Source organism: Microcaecilia unicolor, chromosome 8 (genome assembly GCF_901765095.1).
Source record: "Microcaecilia unicolor chromosome 8, aMicUni1.1, whole genome shotgun sequence".
NCBI classification, from domain to species: Eukaryota; Metazoa; Chordata; class Amphibia; order Gymnophiona; family Siphonopidae; genus Microcaecilia; species Microcaecilia unicolor.
Window position 1 is genome coordinate 244996635 of NC_044038.1, and position 16882 is coordinate 245013516.

A 16882-nucleotide genomic window follows, 5' to 3' on the forward strand; every position below is an offset into this window, starting at 1 on the left:
CATTATATTTCCTACCACCAGCGTGAGACTTACCGGTCTGTAGTTTTCCACATCATTTGTTTCCTTTAATAATGGAGCAGCGACTCCATTATATTTCCTACCACCAGCGTGAGACTTACTGGTCTGTAGTTTCCCACATCATTTGTTTCCTTCTTTTGGAGACAGTGAACCAGCATGTGTTCAAAAACCCTGCATCAGCCTCCTTCGTGGGAAGTTACCTGTTTTAAATGGAAGCCATTATTATCTCTCATTATTGTTCTCCGAGGATAAGCAGGCTGCTTGTTCTCACGACTGGGTGACATCCGTGGCAGCCCCCACCAACCGGAAAAAGCTTCGCGGGCGGTCCGCACGCAGGGCACGCCCACCGCGCATGCGCGGCCATCTTCCCGCCCGTGCGCGACCGTTCCCGCCAGTCCTTTCTTTTCCGCGCCTGGAGAGAGTCGTGCTGTTGCCGCTCTCTCTTCGTCAGCCCCGGAAAACCGATCGCGTTCGTCGCGAATTTGTTTATTTTTCGTTTATTTTGTTTCTGTTGCCGCGCGCTCCAGTTTCTTTTCTTTAAAAAAAAAAAAAAAAAAAAAGAGAGAGCACGCGCTTTATTTTTCCCTCGTTTCTAGCGGGGGCGTCGCGTTGCGGCCTTGTGGCCGCGCGGTCGATTATTTTTCGAGGTGTGATTTACCGCCACCATCGACGACTTTAACTTCGCCGACGCGATTTTTCCGTCGATGTCCTCGAAGGTCCCGAGTGGATTTAAGAAGTGTGGTCGGTGTGGCCGGCCTATCTCGCAGACCGACACCCATGCTTTGTGCCTCCAGTGCCTCGGGCCGGAGCACAATATCAAGTCGTGTTCGCTGTGTCTTGGTCTCCGGAAACGGACTCAAGTTGCGAGGCAAGTTCTTCGGGACCGTCTTTTTGGAACTTGCGCCGGCCCCTTGACGTCGACCTCGACGGCATCGGTATCGACGGCCGGTTCTTCGGTACCGGTATCGAGGCCCGAGAAATCGGCACCGATGGCATCGACCCCAGGAGCACAGGTCCCGTCGGCCCGCCAGTCCTCCGGTGAGGGTAGGGGTGAGAGGCCGCGTGGGCAATCGGCCCCGGTCACTCCCTCGGCCCATGGCCCTCGGGACCGAACCCTGTCTGACCCAGTTCCTCGGGACCGAGGGGGATCGACCTCCTCCTCCTCTATTCCACCTGGCACCGATGATGGGCACCGAAAGAAATCCAAAAAGCACCGTCATCGGTCGCCTTCGGTGCTCGGTACCGCTGCTGAGGAGTCGACGCCGAAGCGTCCACGTCGGGAGGAGAGATCCCCTTCGGTTGTGGAGGTACCGACGCGTCAGGGTCCCAGCACTTCGGTGCAGTCTCCTGGACCCGAGCAGCTTCCAGCACCGACACCTCTACCGGCCTCCCGTCTTTCCCTGCAGCGGGCCTGGACGAGTGCCTCCGAGCCATCCTTCCGGGGATCCTGGAAGGGCTGATGCGCCAGGCTGTGCCGGCACCCTCGGCGCCGTTGACTGTGGCGCCAGCGAGCTCTAGCCCGGTGCCGAGGCAGTCGACACCGCCGCTGCTTGCGGCGCCGGTCTCGACCGCCACGCAGGTGGAGTCGACGTCGATGGAGGGAGCTTTGTCCCCGCCGGCGCGGGAGTCCACCGCTCGACGACACCGAGGCCTCGGTGCCTCGACGTCGAGCCGGGCCCGGTTAAGGACTCAGCTACATGAGCTTATGTCCGATACCGAGGAAGAGGCCTCGTGGGGGGAAGAGGAGGACCCCAGATATTTCTCCTCAGAGGAGTCTGCGGGTCTTCCCTTGAACCCCACGCCTTCACCAGAGAGGAAGCTCTCGCCTCCTGAGAGCCTCTCTTTTGCCTCCTTTGTAAGGGATATGTCTATTTGCATTCCGTTCCCCGTGGTCTCTGTGGATGAGCCGAGGGCTGAGATGCTCGAGGTCCTCGACTATCCATCGCCACCTAGAGAGTCCTCCACGGTGCCGTTGCACAATGTCCTCAAGGAGACACTGCTTCGGAACTGGATGAGACCGCTATCTAATCCCATCATTCCCAAGAAAGCAGAGTCCCAGTACAGAATCCACTCGGACCCAGAGTTAATGCGGCCCCAATTGCCCCATGACTCGGCGGTCGTGGATTCTGCTCTCAAGAGGGCACGGAGTTCGAGGGATACCGCCTTGGCGCCCCCGGGGCGGGAGTCTCGCACTCTGGACTCGTTTGGGAGGAAGGCCTACCAATCCTCCATGCTCGTGACCCACATCCAGTTATACCAGCTCTATACGAGCATCCACATGCGGAACAATGTGAAGCAACTGGCGGACCTGGTCGATAAGCTCCCGCCGGAGCAGTCCAGGCCTTATCAGGAGGTGGTCAGGCAGCTGAAGGCGTGCAGAAAGTTCCTGTCCAGGGGTATCTATGACACCTGTGACGTGGCATCTCGTGCTGCGGCCCAAGGTATAGTGATGCGCAGGCTCTCATGGCTGCGTGCCTCTGACCTGGACAACCGCACCCAGCAGAGACTGGCCGACGTCCCTTGCCGGGGGGATAATATTTTTGGTGAGAAGGTCGAGCAGCTGGTGGACCAACTGCATCAGCGGGAAACCGCCCTCGACAAGCTCTCCCACCGGGCGCCTTCAGCATCCACCTCTGCAGGTGGACGTTTTTCCCGGGCCCGGCAGGCTGTGCCCTATTCTTTTGCAAAGCGTAGGTACACCCAGCCGGCCCGAAGGCCTCGTCAGGCACAGGGACAGCCCCAGCGCGCTCGTTCTCGTCAACAGCGTGCGCCTAAGCAGCCCCCTGCGCCTCCACAGCAAAAGCTGGGGACGGGCTTTTGACTGGATCCACGGGAACATAGCCGCCCTCAAAGTGTCCGTACCGGACGGTCTGCCGGTCGGGGGGAGGTTAAAACTTTCACCAAAGGTGGCCTCTCATAACCTCCGACCAGTGGGTTCTCCAAATAGTGCGGTGCGGATACGCCCTGAATTTGGCCTCCCTGCCTCCAAATTGTCCTCCGGGAACTCAATCCTTCAGCTCCCATCACAAGCAGGTACTTGCAGAGGAACTCTCCGCCCTTCTCAGCGCCAATGCGGTCGAGCCCATACCACCCGGGCAAGAAGGGCAGGGATTCTATTCCAGGTACTTCCTTGTGGAAAAGAAAACAGGGGGGATGCGTCCCATCCTAGACCTGAGAGGCCTGAACAAATTCCTGGTCAAAGAAAAGTTCAGGATGCTTTCCTTGGGCACCCTTCTGCCAATGATTCAGAAAAACGATTGGCTATGTTCCCTGGATTTAAAGGACGCATACACTCACATCCCGATACTGCCAGCTCACAGACAGTATCTCAGACTCCGCCTGGGCGCACGGCACTTTCAGTATTGTGTGCTGCCCTTTGGGCTCGCCTCTGCCCCACGAGTGTTTACAAAGTGTCTCGTGGTAGTAGCAGCGTACCTACGCAAGCTGGGAGTGCACGTGTTCCCATATCTCGACGATTGGCTGGTCAAGAGCACCTCGGAGGCAGGAGCCCTCCGGTCTATGCAGTGCACTATTCAACTTCTGGAGCTGCTGGGGTTTGTGATAAATTACCCAAAGTCCCATCTCCAGCCAACCCAGTCTCTGGAATTCATAGGAGCTCTGCTGAATACCCAGACGGCTCAGGCCTTCCTTCCCGAAGCAAGGGCCAACAACCTCCTGTCCCTGGCTTCGCAGACCAGAGCGTCTCAGCAGGTCACAGCTCTGCAGATGTTGAGACTTCTAGGTCATATGGCCTCCACAGTTCATGTGACTCCCATGGCTCGTCTTCACATGAGATCTGCTCAATGGACCCTAGCTTCCCAGTGGTTTCAGGCCACCGGGAATCTAGAAGATGTCATCCGCCTCTCCGCCAGTTGCCGCACTTCACTGCTCTGGTGGACCATCAGGACCAATTTGACCCTGGGACGTCCATTCCAAATTCCGCAGCCCACGAAAGTGCTGACGACGGATGCATCTCGCCTGGGGTGGGGAGCTCATGTCGATGGGCTTCACACCCAGGGTCTGTGGTCCCTCCAGGAAAAGGATCTGCAGATCAACCTCCTGGAGCTCCGAGCGATCTGGAACGCACTGAAGGCTTTCAGAGATCGGCTGTCCTACCAAATTGTTCAAATTTGGACAGACAATCAGGTTGCAATGTATTACACCAACAAGCAGGGGGGCACCGGATCTCGCCCCTTGTGTCAGGAAGCCGCTGGCATGTGGCGTTGGGCTTGCCAGTTCGGCATGCTCCTCCAAGCCACATACCTGGCAGGTGTAAACAACAGTCTAGCCGACAGACTGAGCAGAGTCATGCAACCGCACGAGTGGTCGCTTCATTCCAGAGTGGTACGCAAGATCTTCCGAGAGTGGGGCACCCCCTCGGTGGACCTTTTCGCCTCTCAGACCAACCACAAGCTGCCTCTTATCTGTTCCAGACTACAGGCACACGACAGGCTAGCGTCGGATGCCTTTCTCCTCCATTGGGGGACCGGCCTCCTGTATGCTTATCCTCCCATACCTTTGGTGGGGAAGACCTTACTGAAGCTCAAGCAAGACCACGGCACCATGATTCTGGTAGCGCCCTTTTGGCCCCGCCAGATCTGGTTCCCTCTTCTTCTGGAGTTGTCCTCCGAAGAATCGTGGAGATTGGAGTGTTTTCCGACTCTCATCTCGCAGAACGACGGAGCGTTGCTGCACCCCAACCTTCAGTCCCTGGCTCTCACGGCCTGGATGTTGAGGGCGTAGACTTCACTGCGTTGGGTCTGTCTGAGGGTGTCTCCCGTGTCTTGGCTTGCCTCTAGGAAGGATTCCACTAAAAAGAGTTACTTTTTCAAGTGGAGGAGGTTTGTCGTTTGGTGTGAGAGCAAGGCCCTAGAACCTCGTTCTTGCCCTGCACAGAACCTGCTTGAATACCTTCTGCACTTATCAGAGTCTGGCCTCAAGACCAACTCAGTAAGGAATCACCTTAGTGCGATTAGTGCTTACCATTATCGTGTGGAAGGTAAAGCCATCTCTGGAGAGCCTTTAGTCGTTCGATTCATGAGAGGCTTGCTTTTGTCAAAGCCCCCTATCAAGCCTCCTACAGTGTCATGGGATCTCAACGTCGTCCTCACCCAGCTGATGAAACCTCCTTTTGAGCCACTGAATACCTGCCATCTGAAGTACTTGACCTGGAAGGTCATTTTCTTGGTGGCAGTTACTTCAGCTCGTAGGGTCAGTGAGCTTCAAGCCCTAGTAGCTCATGCGCCATATACCAAATTTCATCACAACAGAGTAGTGCTCTGCACCCACCCAAAGTTCCTGCCGAAGGTGGTGTCGGAGTTCCATCTTAACCAGTCAATTGTCTTGCCAACATTCTTCCCCAGGCCGCATACCCGCCCTGCTGAACGTCAGTTGCACACATTGGACTGCAAGAGAGCATTGGCCTTCTACTTGGAGCGGACACAGCCCCACAGACAGTCCGCCCAATTGTTTGTTTCTTTCGACCCTAACAGGCTAGGGGTCGCTGTCGGGAAACGCACCATTTCCAATTGGCTAGCAGATTGCATTTCCTTCACTTATGCCCAGGCTGGGCTGGCTCTTGAGGGTCATGTCACGGCTCATAGTGTTAGAGCCATGGCAGCGTCAGTGGCCCACTTGAAGTCAGCCACTATTGAAGAGATTTGCAAGGCTGCGACGTGGTCATCTGTCCACACATTCACATCACATTACTGCCTCCAGCAGGATACCCGACGCGACAGTCGGTTCGGGCAGTCGATGCTGCAGAATCTGTTTGGGGTGTAAATCCAACTCCACCCTCCAGGACCCGAATTTATTGTGGTCAGGCTGCACTCTCAGTTAGTTGTTCTTCGTAGGTCAATTTTCTGTTGTACCCTCGCCGTTGCGAGGTTCAATTGACCTGGGTTCTTGTTTTGAGTGAGCCTGAGAGCTAGGGATACCCCAGTCGTGAGAACAAGCAGCCTGCTTGTCCTCGGAGAAAGTGAATGATACATACCTGTAGCAGGTGTTCTCCGAGGACAGCAGGCTGATTGTTCTCACCTACCCTCCCTCCTCCCCTTTGGAGTTGCGTTTTCATCTTTTGCTTGTCATTCAACTGGCGGGAACGGTCGCACACGGGCGGGAAGACGGCCGCGCATGCACGGTGGGCGTGCCCTGCGTGTGGACCGCCCGCGAAGCTTTTTCCGGTTGGTGGGGGCTGCCGCGGACGTCACCCAGTCGTGAGAACAATCAGCCTGCTGTCCTCGGAGAACACCTGCTACAGGTATGTATCATTCACTTTATCGCACATTCCTGAATCTTCACTTCCCCAGCTGTAATGGACTAAAATACAGATTAATACGTGCGTCCAGCTTTTCCTATATGAGCACGCAGTTGTGGAATGCATTGCCACTTGACCTGAAAACAATCTACAACCCAATCAACTTTCGCAAGTCACTGAAGACTCATCTCTTTAACAAGGCATACCACAACGATCCATAACAGGAACTGCAGCGCATCACCATTTACCTGATATTCTGAATGTTATCTCGCTATACCTGATTGCTTAATTCTATTATGTCATTCTATGTTCTTTATGTAATACCAATTGTATCTTTTACTTTGGTATGGCGAATGCCGTGATGGAACATTGTAAGCCATATTGAGCCTGCAAATAGGTGGGAAAATGTGGGATACAAATGCAACAAACAAATAAATACATCTCTGACCACATGTACTGATTCCGTACCCTCAAGGAGCAATGCTTCTACCACCGTATATGCAGATAGCAGCTTCAGATATATATACTGGAGGTATTAATTATGATGTTGAGTAACTGAGTTTGAATGTCTTACTTTTCTATCAATTTAATGGTGTTAAATTTGTTTGCAATCTGCTTATTTAAAGTTTAATGGTATAGTAAATTTTTAATAAGCATAAACAGCTCCTGGAACCACTTTTCTGCCTTAGAAAGTGAGGAGGCATGGTGTGATGGTAAGTACTTTGAAAGGAAGAGAGTGATAAAGGAGCTAGAGAGGAATGGGCATAATGAAAGCTTTTGTTGGAAGACTACTACTACTATTTAGGATTTCTATAGCGCTACAAGGTGTACGCAGCGCTGCACAGACATAGAAGAAAGACAGTCCCTGCTCAAAGAGCTTACAATCTAATAGACAAAAAATAAAGTAATCAAATCAATTAATGTGTACAGGAAGGAGGAGAGGAGGGTAGGTGGAGGCGAGTGGTTACAAGTGGTTACGACTCAAAAGCAATGTTAAAGAGGTGGGCTTTCAGTCTAGATTTAAAGGTGGCCAAGGATGGGGCAAGATGTAGGGGCTCAGGAAGTTTATTCCAGGCGTAGGGTGCAGCGAGACAGAAGACTTTTACTTCTCACTGAATCTTATTGGCCATGGCATTTAATAGGTTTTGCTGGACCTAGTGCTGAGCTATGTATGCAAAAGTATTGAAATGAGAATAGAAAGTTACGTTCCCTGAACCACTTGTGAACCTTTTAATGAAGTGATTTATATATTGATATTTGTGTTTCTTTTTCCCTTTTTGTTTTTGTTAGACGAAAGCCATGTAGTGCAAAAGATCTCTTTAACTTCTGCTGGACCCTTTTTGTTTATACCAAGGGTATGTAACTTGATGCTTCCATTGTATTGTACATGACTAAAACTGATGTATTTATAAATGGTAATTTCAAACACTAAGTACAAAGTCAACATTTATTTTCACTATCAATATATATTTAACAATGAGTCATTATATTTTTTAAGTGAATGAATAAAATCACTTTTGAAAGTGGCCATTTGTATGTATGTGGTAAGAACAGTGTAGCAGGTGAGGGAGGGCGGGGCCTGGACACTTTCTCAAATACAGCCATACAGACAGAATAAAAGCACTTTATTGCTGTATTAAAATATGTCTGTAAGCCTTTTACTTCATAGGCCTTAACACTGTGACAATGAAGTCTCTCTTTCTCTTGCACAAATCACAGGAAATATGCTTAAAAGGGCTGGCTTCTAGCCAGGCCCAAATACAGTGGCTGCAGTTCAGAACAGTCATGTAAATATGACGCTGATTATACGAATGCCGATTTATCCGGATGTCCAATTATCCGGATCAGCATCACCCCCTCCCCCCCCCCAGGCTCTATTTCCCACAGATAGCTGAAAAATTAAAATTGCTTACCAGAAGGATGTGGAACCGTCTGGAGGTGGGGTGGATAGAAAGAAGCAATACAGTGGAGCTTTGCGAGGGCAAGTGCCTGCATACCATGCGTGGGTCACATTTACATGCATGCATGTCAATATGAGGCACGTGCTACTCGGCATAGCTTCGCGGAGCCTTCTTTCTGTCCAGCTCCAGACATTGCCGTATACTTCTGTTGAGCAATTTTAATATTTCATAGGTTTGTCCAATCCAGATTTATGATTATCCGGACCACCCCCTACTGAGGATAGTCTGGATAATCAGCGTCATACTATACTAGCACTGTCTTGTCTCATCTGGACACACACAAAAACAGTTACACTTGATTTATATTTCAGCACTCAAGAAAAAGATCTAGGTATCGTTGAAGATAATATGCTGAAATCTTCTTCTCGGTTTGCAGTGTTGGCCAAAAAAGCAAACGGGATGCTAGGAATCATTAGAAAGGGGTGGTGAATAAGACTGAAAATACTATAATGCCTCTGTATTGCTCTGTATTGCTCCACACAAACAAATTCACCTCCATAACCACTCCAAACTTTTCCCTTCCTGTCTCAGACACTCTGAAGATTCTTGGAGTAACCATTGATCGTAATGTCACACTTGAATGCCATGTTAAGAGTACAACTAGGAAGATGTTTCAGTCAATGTGGAAACTCAGAAGAATAAAACCTTTCTTCCCAAGAAGTATTTTTCGTAACCTGGTACAATCAATGGTGTTGAGTCATCTAGATTACTGCAATGCGCTATATGTTGGCTGTAACGAGCATAAACCGGCATACAGAAAGTGAAAGTGCCTTGTTGCTTTATAGCTTTTACTATATGAGACGTGGGGTAAGGAATAATATATTGTAGAGGAATATATTCAAGTTATTCCCCAAGTTTCCACGTCATCACTGTGACCCCTGACGCAGGTGCTAGTCACCGAAACACGGCCCGTGTCGGGTCTTTTTGTCAAGGCTCATTTATTAAAGAACTGTGTTCCATTTTTAAAGGCCCGTGGTGCTGTTTTTTTGTTTGGACTTTAGTTTGTACTTCGTTCCCTCTCTTTTGTTATATCCACGGCTGTAAAGAGCATATCATCAAGAAACTTCAGACAGCCCAGAACACTGCAGCTAGACTCATTTTTGGAAAGTCAAAATACGAAAGTGCAAAACCTCTAAGAGAGAAACTCCATTGGCTTCCAGTTAAGGAACGTTCTGTGTTCAAAGTTTGCACTTTGGTTCATTAAGTCATTCATGGAAATGCTCCGGCATACATGTCAGACCTTATTGATTTACCACCTAGGAACGCTAAAAGATCAGCACAGACATTCTTGGGACTTCACTTCCCTAGCTGTAAAGGCCTAAAATACAAACTAGTACATGTGTCCTGCTTTTCTTACATTGGCACGCAGTTGTGGAATGCATTACCACTTGATCTGAAAAATATTCACAAACTTATCAACTTTCAAAAATCATTAAAGACTTTCCTTTTTAACAAGACTTACTATAATAATCAATAATAGGATCTCTAGCACATCACTATTTACTTGATAACCTGTCTATTTCCTGATTTATTCAATTGATTATATCCATTATGTTGCATTTGTTCTTTATGTAACCAATAGTTTATCTACTGTTGGCGCTTGTTATGATGTATTATTGTAAGCCACATTGAGTCTGCAAGTAGGTGGGAAAATGTGGGATACAAATGCAACAAATAAATAAAGGGGATGGAACTCCTCTCGTATTAGGAAATGCTAAAGAGGTTAGGGTTCTTCAGCTTGGAAAAGAGAGAGATTTGCATACATTGGTGGGTATTCTGAAAACGTGACTGGCTGGGGTGCCTCCAGGACCAGATTTGGGAACCACTGATCTAAACCGCTGCCTCAGAGTGTCCTGCTTTTGCATGGAGACACTAAGAGCAGTCATAGCCTCAGTTCAAGTAGGAGAATTTCTCATTGCCCTCTATCTCAAGGAGGCATACTTGCATATACCCATATGGCTGCCGCATCAGAGGTTTCTACGTTATGCAGTTCTGGGCCATCATTTCTAATACAGGGCTTTGCCCTTCGGTCTCACCACAGCTCCAATAACTTTTACCAAGGTTATGGTGGCATCCTTCCTTCAGCATCAGGAAATCAGAGTTCGCCTGTATCTCAGCAACTGTCTCATTCATGCATCATCTTATTCAGACAGTGTGATGGTGACGGACAAAGCTGTCCATCTAGATCAAAGCTGGTTCAACAGGTTTGTCTTCTCGGTCAAGGCAGGTCAATGACTGCGGCGATGAAAGTGGTGCCATGAGCAAAGGCTTATATGCAGCCTTTACAGGAATCTTTTCTCAGCTGATAGTCTCCAGTGTCACAGAAGTACAACCTTCACCTTCCTTGGATGCTGGTTGCCAGATGGAGTATATGGTGGTGGTTGTCACCCAGGAATTTGACTGTTGGAGCTCCCGTTCTGATAACACAATGGGAGGTGGTGGCAACGGACTCCAGCAAGTCAGGTTGGGGAGCTCATTAAAAGTTCCATCTGGCACAGGGCACTTGGATGGAACAGGAGTCTCAATGGATGATAAATCACTTGAAGCTTGGGGCAGTGTGGAATGCCTTACTCGACGTTGCTCCCTTTCTGGTGGGGGCTTTGGTCTGCGTTTTCTCCGACAAAGTGACAGCAGTGGCTTATATCAACAAGCAAGGCAGGACCCACAGTCGTCTAATGGTGGTGGAGTTGGCCTTTCTTGAGTTGGGTGGAGAAAAATCTCTGCTTGTTGGTAGCTCACATTGTGGGGTTCTTTAATATGGAGGTGAACTTTCTGGTGAGGCCCCATTTGGAGTACTGCATGCAATTCTGGAGACCACACCTACAGAAAGATATAAACAGGATGGAGTTGATCCAGAGGGAGGCTACTAAACTGGTAAGCGGTCTCCGTCATAAAGCATATGAGGACAGGCTTATGAACTTCAACATGTATACACTGGAAGAGAGGCAGAAGAGAGGGGATATGATAGAGATGTTTAAATACCTCAGTGGTGTTAATGTACAGGAGGAGAGAGCCTTTTTCAAATTAAGGAAAACTCTGGAAAGAAGTTTAGAGGAAATAGGCTTAGGAGGAATGTAAGAAAATACTCTTTCACTGAAAGGGTGGTTGATGCGTGGAATGACCTCCTGGTGGAGGTCGTGGAAACGAAGACTGTACCACAATTTTAAAAAGCATGGGACAGGTACGTGGGATCCCTTAGAAAAAGGAGGAGTTAGTGGTTACTGAGCATGGGCAGACTGGATAGGCCATTTGGCCCTTATCTATCATCATGTTTCTACCTACATTTAGGCATATCCACTTTGTCATTTAATTAGCAGGTATAAATGTGTGTGTGCCTAAATTCAGCACTTTAGCATATAACTTGGATTCCAGGGCTCTGTCCTTTCCTGGTTCTTCTCCTACCTCTCCCTTCGCACCTTTAGTGTTCACTCTGGTGGATCCTCTTCTACTTCTATCCCTCTGCCTGTCGGCGTACCTCAGGGTTCTGTTCTTGGTCCCCTCCTCTTTTCTATCTACACTTCTTCCCTTACTACTACTATTAAAAATTTCTGTAGCGCTACTAGACCTACGCAGCACTGCACAAATCAACATGAAAAGACAGTCCCTGCTCAACAGAGCCCACAATCTAAATTGGACAGACGAACAGACAGCTAGGGGTGGGGAAATTGCAGTGGTAGGGGTGATAAGTGAGGGTGTTGAGTAAGAGAGTCATGGTTAGGAGTCGAAAGCAGTAGCAAAGAGGTGGGCTTTAAGCCTAGACTTGAAGACAGCCAGAGACTGAGCCTGACGTACCGGCTCAGGGAGTCTATTCCAGGCATAGGGAGCAGCGAGATAGAAGGAACGGAGCCGGGAGTTAGCAGTGGGGGAGAAGGGGGACGACAGGGGACATTTACCCAGCGAACGGAGTTCACGGGGAAGAGTGTAGGGAGAGATGAGAGCGGAAAGGTATTGAGGAGCTGCGGAGTGGATGCACTTGTTGGTCAAAAGGAGAAGTTTGAACCGTATGCGGAAGCTGATAGAGAGCCAGTGAAGCGACTTGAGGAGAGGGCTAACGTGAGTATAGCGACTCTAGCGGAATATAAGACGCGCAGCAGAGTTTTGGACAGATTGAAGAGGAGATAGATGGCTGAGCGGGAGACCAGTGAGAAGCAAGTTGCAGTAGTCTAGGCGAGAGGTGATAAGGGTGTGGATAAGGGTTTTGGTAGCATCCTCGGAGAGGAAAGGGCGAATTTTGTTAATATTATAGAGAAAGAAACGACAGGTTTTGGCAATCTGCTGAATATGAGCAGAGAAGGAGAGAGCGGAGTCAAAGATGACTCCAAGGTTGCACGCAGATGGGACAAGGAGGATGAGAGTGTTATCTACTGAAATAGAGAATGGGGGGAGAGGAGAGGCAGGTTTAGGGGGAAAGAGGTTCATTAATCTCATCCCATGGCTTTTCCTACCATCTCTATGCTGATGACTTCCAAATCTACCTTTCTACCCCTGATATCTCACCTTGCATCCAAACTAAAGTTTCAGCGTGCTTGTCTGACATTGTTGTCTGGATGTCTCAACGCCACCTGAAATTAAATATGACCAAAACCGAGCTTCTCATTTCCCTCCCCCCCCCCCAAACCCACCTCCCCGCTCCCCCCATTTTCTATTTCTGTTGATGGCTCTCTCATTCTCCCTGTCTCCTCAGCTCGAAACCTTGGGGTTATCTTTGACTCTTCTCTCTCCTTCTCTGCTCATATCCAGCAGATCGCCAAGACCTGTCGTTTCTTTATTTACAACATCCGTAAAATCCGCCCCTTTCTTTCTGAGCACTCTACCAAAACCCTCATCCACACCCTTGTCACCTCTCGTTTGGACTATTGCAATCTGCTTCTTGCTGGCCTCCCACTTAGTCACCTCTCCCCTCTCCAGTCGGTTCAAAACTCTGCTGCCCGTCTCGTCTTCCGCCAGGGTCGCTTTACTCATACTACCCCTCTCCTCAAGTCGCTTCACTGGCTCCCTATCCGTTTTCGCATCCTGTTCAAACTTCTTCTACTAACCTATAAATGTACTCACTCTGCTGCTCCCCAGTATCTCTCCACACTCGTCCTTCCCTACACCCCTTCCCGTGCACTCCGTTCCTTGGATAAATCCTTATCTGTTCCCTTCTCCACTACTGCCAACTCCAGACTTCGCTCCTTCTGTCTTGCTGCGCCCTATGCCTGGAATAGACCTCCTGAGCCCCTACGTCTTGCCCTATCCTTGACCATCTTTAAATCTAGATTGAAAGCCCACGTCTTTAACATTGGTTTTGACTTGTAACCACTTGTATCCACTTGCCTCCACCTACCCTCCTCTCCTCTTTCCTCTACACATTAATTGAGTTGTTTGCTTTATTTTTTGTCTACTAGATTGTAAGCTCTTTGAGCAGGGACTGTCTTTCTTCTATGTTTGTGCAGCGCTGCTTACGCTTTGTAGCGCTATAGAAATGCTAAATAGTAGTAGTAGTAACTTACACGAGTTAAGGGAAATGGGAAGTGGGACTTGATATACTGCATTTCTGAGGTTTTTGCAACTACATTCAAAGCGGTTTACATATATTCAGCTACTTATTTTGTACCAGGGGCAGTGGAGGGTTAAGTGACTTGCCCAGAATCACAAGGAGCTGCAGTGGGAATCGAACTCAGTTCCCCAGGATCAAAGTCCACTGTACTAACCACCAGGCTACTCCTCCACTCCATAGGCAACCCTGTCTATGCCTCACTTATCCTTTGCCCGTGTGTACACCCCTTGCATTTATATGCTAAGTGAGTTGCGCACATCTGTTAGAATACTGCTTAGCAGCCAACTAGCACTTCCTTAGTGTTTCTCCGGACTGGCCCGGAATGCAGCTGATGGGTTGTGCATGCCTTCTAGCACGTGGAGACTGAAATCTCTTGACTCTAGAGAGAGCCAATAAGAGCCCTGGCTAATTGTAACAGATTCAGTATTATCAGTCTCCAGCAGGTGGAAGGTGGTGAGCCCTTTTAGTCTCTATTTAAAAAAATAATAAAAAAAAAAGGGGTGGGTACTATTTTCTTTCAATTTTAACTTTAGTGCACTTCTGTGCCCCGGTGTCTCTCGTGGTGTCTTGAGGCTGAGATCAGCTGGGTGGCTGGGTCCTTTCTCCCTATCCTCCCATGGTCTTCCTACCTTAGGAGCCTTGCAGGTTGTTAGCCAGCCTTCACCTCTTCAGGGAAAGAGTGTGTACAGGCTTTGGAGGAAGCAGCCGCTGTTTAAAAAAAAAAAAAAAGAAAAAACTAAAACAGACTTCTCCGAGGACAAGCAGGCTGCTTGTTCTCACTGATGGGTGACGTCCACGGCAGCCCCTCCAATCGGAAACTTCACTAGCAAAGGCCTTTGCTAGTCCTCACGCGCCCATGCGCACCGCGCATGCGCGGCTGTCTTCCCACCTGAACCGGCTCGTGTTCGTCAGTCTTCTTTTGTCCGCGCTCGGGACGGTTGTGTTTTGCCGCCGTTTCGCGCCCCTCAAGTTGACCCTCGCGCGTCTTCGCGATTTCGCTAAAAGAAAAAAAAAAAAGAAAGACCTCAGTCTTTGTCCCTTCCCGTGTGTCCAGTTTGTTTCCCCGACGTAAGTTTCCTTTCGCTTTCGGGGTAGGCCTTTTTTGTGGCCTCGGTACGGGTTTTTTCTCTCTCCCTTATTTTTGGTGCCCTTCGTCACCATCACGAATTTTGATTTCGCCGGCGTGATTTTTCCGCCCATGTCATCGAAGTCTCCCAGCGGCTTCAAGAAGTGCACCCAGTGCGCCCGGGTAATCTCACTCACTGATAGGCACGCGTCGTGTCTTCAGTGTCTGGGGGCTGGGCACCGCCCGCAGGCCTGCAGTCTTTGTGCTCTTTTACAGTAGAGGACTCAGGTAGCGAGATTGGCCCAGTGGAACGTGTTGTTCTCGGGCTCTTCGTCGACAACAGCACCGGAGGCATCGAGTGCATCGACGTCGACAGCATCAAAGTCTTCAACCTCGGCATCGACGGCATTGAGGTATCGACCCTCTGCATCGTCGGTACCAAGACATCGGAAGACGGCGTCAGTGGTACCGGGACCTCCACTGTTGCTGATGTCGTCAGACGGTGGTGCTTCGACTGGAGTGCAGGTGAGGGCTGTCCATTCCCCTGCTGGTGGCGGTGAGCCTTCGGGTGGGTCTCCTCCTACCCTGAGGGCTCCTGCGGTACAGCCCCCCCCCCCCCCCCCCGAGACCGACCTTCTTCGGCCTCGGCCCCGAGGAAGAGACGGCTGGATTCTACGTCCTCCTCGTCGGTACCGGGAAGCTCCGGTGACATGCTTCATTTGAAGAAATCAAAGAAGCATCGACACCGGTCACCTTCCCGCATCGGTACCGAGTGCTCTGGGTCGCCGAGGGAGTCGGCACCCAGTAGGCATCGGCACCGGGAGGACCGCTCACCCTGTGTTCAGGAGGTGTCGATGCGCTCCACCTTGGACAGCCCGGAACAGCCTCCACGCCCAGAACAGACTCTGACCTCGACGCCTGCATCGGCTTCCATGTCTTTCTCCACAGCCACTCTGCATGAGAGTCTCCGGGCCGTTCTCCCGGAGATCCTGGGAGAGCTGTTGCGTCCTTCCCCTCCGGTACCGGGGGTGCTTGTGCCATAGTAAGGCTGTGCTTGTAAGGGATGTTCTCCGAGGACAAGCAGGCTGCTTGTTCTCACTGATGGGTGACGTCCACGGCAGCCCCTCCAATCGGAAACTTACTAGCAAAGTCCTTTGCTAGCCCTCGCGCGCCCGCGCGCACCGCGCATGCGCGGCCGTCTTCCCGCCCGAAACCGGCTCGAGCCGGCCAGTCTTCTTTTGTCCGCACTCGGTACGGTCGTGTTTTCGCCGTGTCGAGCCCCGGAAAGTCGACCTCGCGCGTCCAATTAGTTTGAACGTGTTTTTTTCCTTCGGGAAAGCTTTGTCCTAGTCGGGAAGTGCTCCGGAAACCCCCCGCCGGGTTTCGTGTAAATCCTCCCCGTACTTCCAGCTTTTTTGCCCCGGTAAGTTTTCTTTCGTCGTCGGGGTAGGCCTTTTTTCGGCCTCGGTCGAGATTTTTTCTCCCTCTAAATTTGGTGCTTCGAATTTCGCCATTTCGGCTTTTGATTTCGCCGGCGTGATTTTTCCGCCCATGACATCGAAGCCTTCCAGCGGCTTCAAGAAGTGCACCCAGTGCGCCCGGGTTATCTCGCTCACTGATCGACACTCGTCGTGTCTTCAGTGTCTGGGGGCCGAGCACCGCCCTCAGAACTGCAGTCTGTGTTCCCTGCTTCAAAGGCGGACTCAGGTAGCGAGACTAGCCCAGTGGAACGTGTTGTTCTCGGGCTCTTCGTCGGCATCGGCACCGGGATCTTCGAGTGCATCGACGTCGTCAGCGTCCAGACCATCTTCCTCGGCCGCCCCTGCATCGAGTGCATCGAGGCATCGGGCCTCTGCATCGGCGCCGAGACATCGGATAGCTGCATCGACGTCGGTGGTACCAGGACCTCGTCTGCTGATGTCGTCGGACGGTGGTGCATCGGGTGGAGTGCAGGTGAGGGCTGTCCATTCCCCTGCTGGTGGCGGTGAGCCCTCGGGTGGGTCTCCGCCTACCCTGAGGGCTCCTGCGGTACAGCCCCCCCG

At 50.6% G+C, this 16882-nt stretch overlaps 1 protein-coding gene across 1 annotated transcript in view; it reads left to right on the top strand.

The window, feature by feature from the left end:
* RBL1 (RB transcriptional corepressor like 1) overlaps nt 1–16882 on the top strand; it is a 389513-nt gene that overhangs the window by 58962 nt on the left and 313669 nt on the right. The window contains 1 exon segment of the mRNA XM_030211607.1: nt 7565–7629. Within this exon segment, the coding sequence (XP_030067467.1) occupies nt 7565–7629 (65 nt within the window).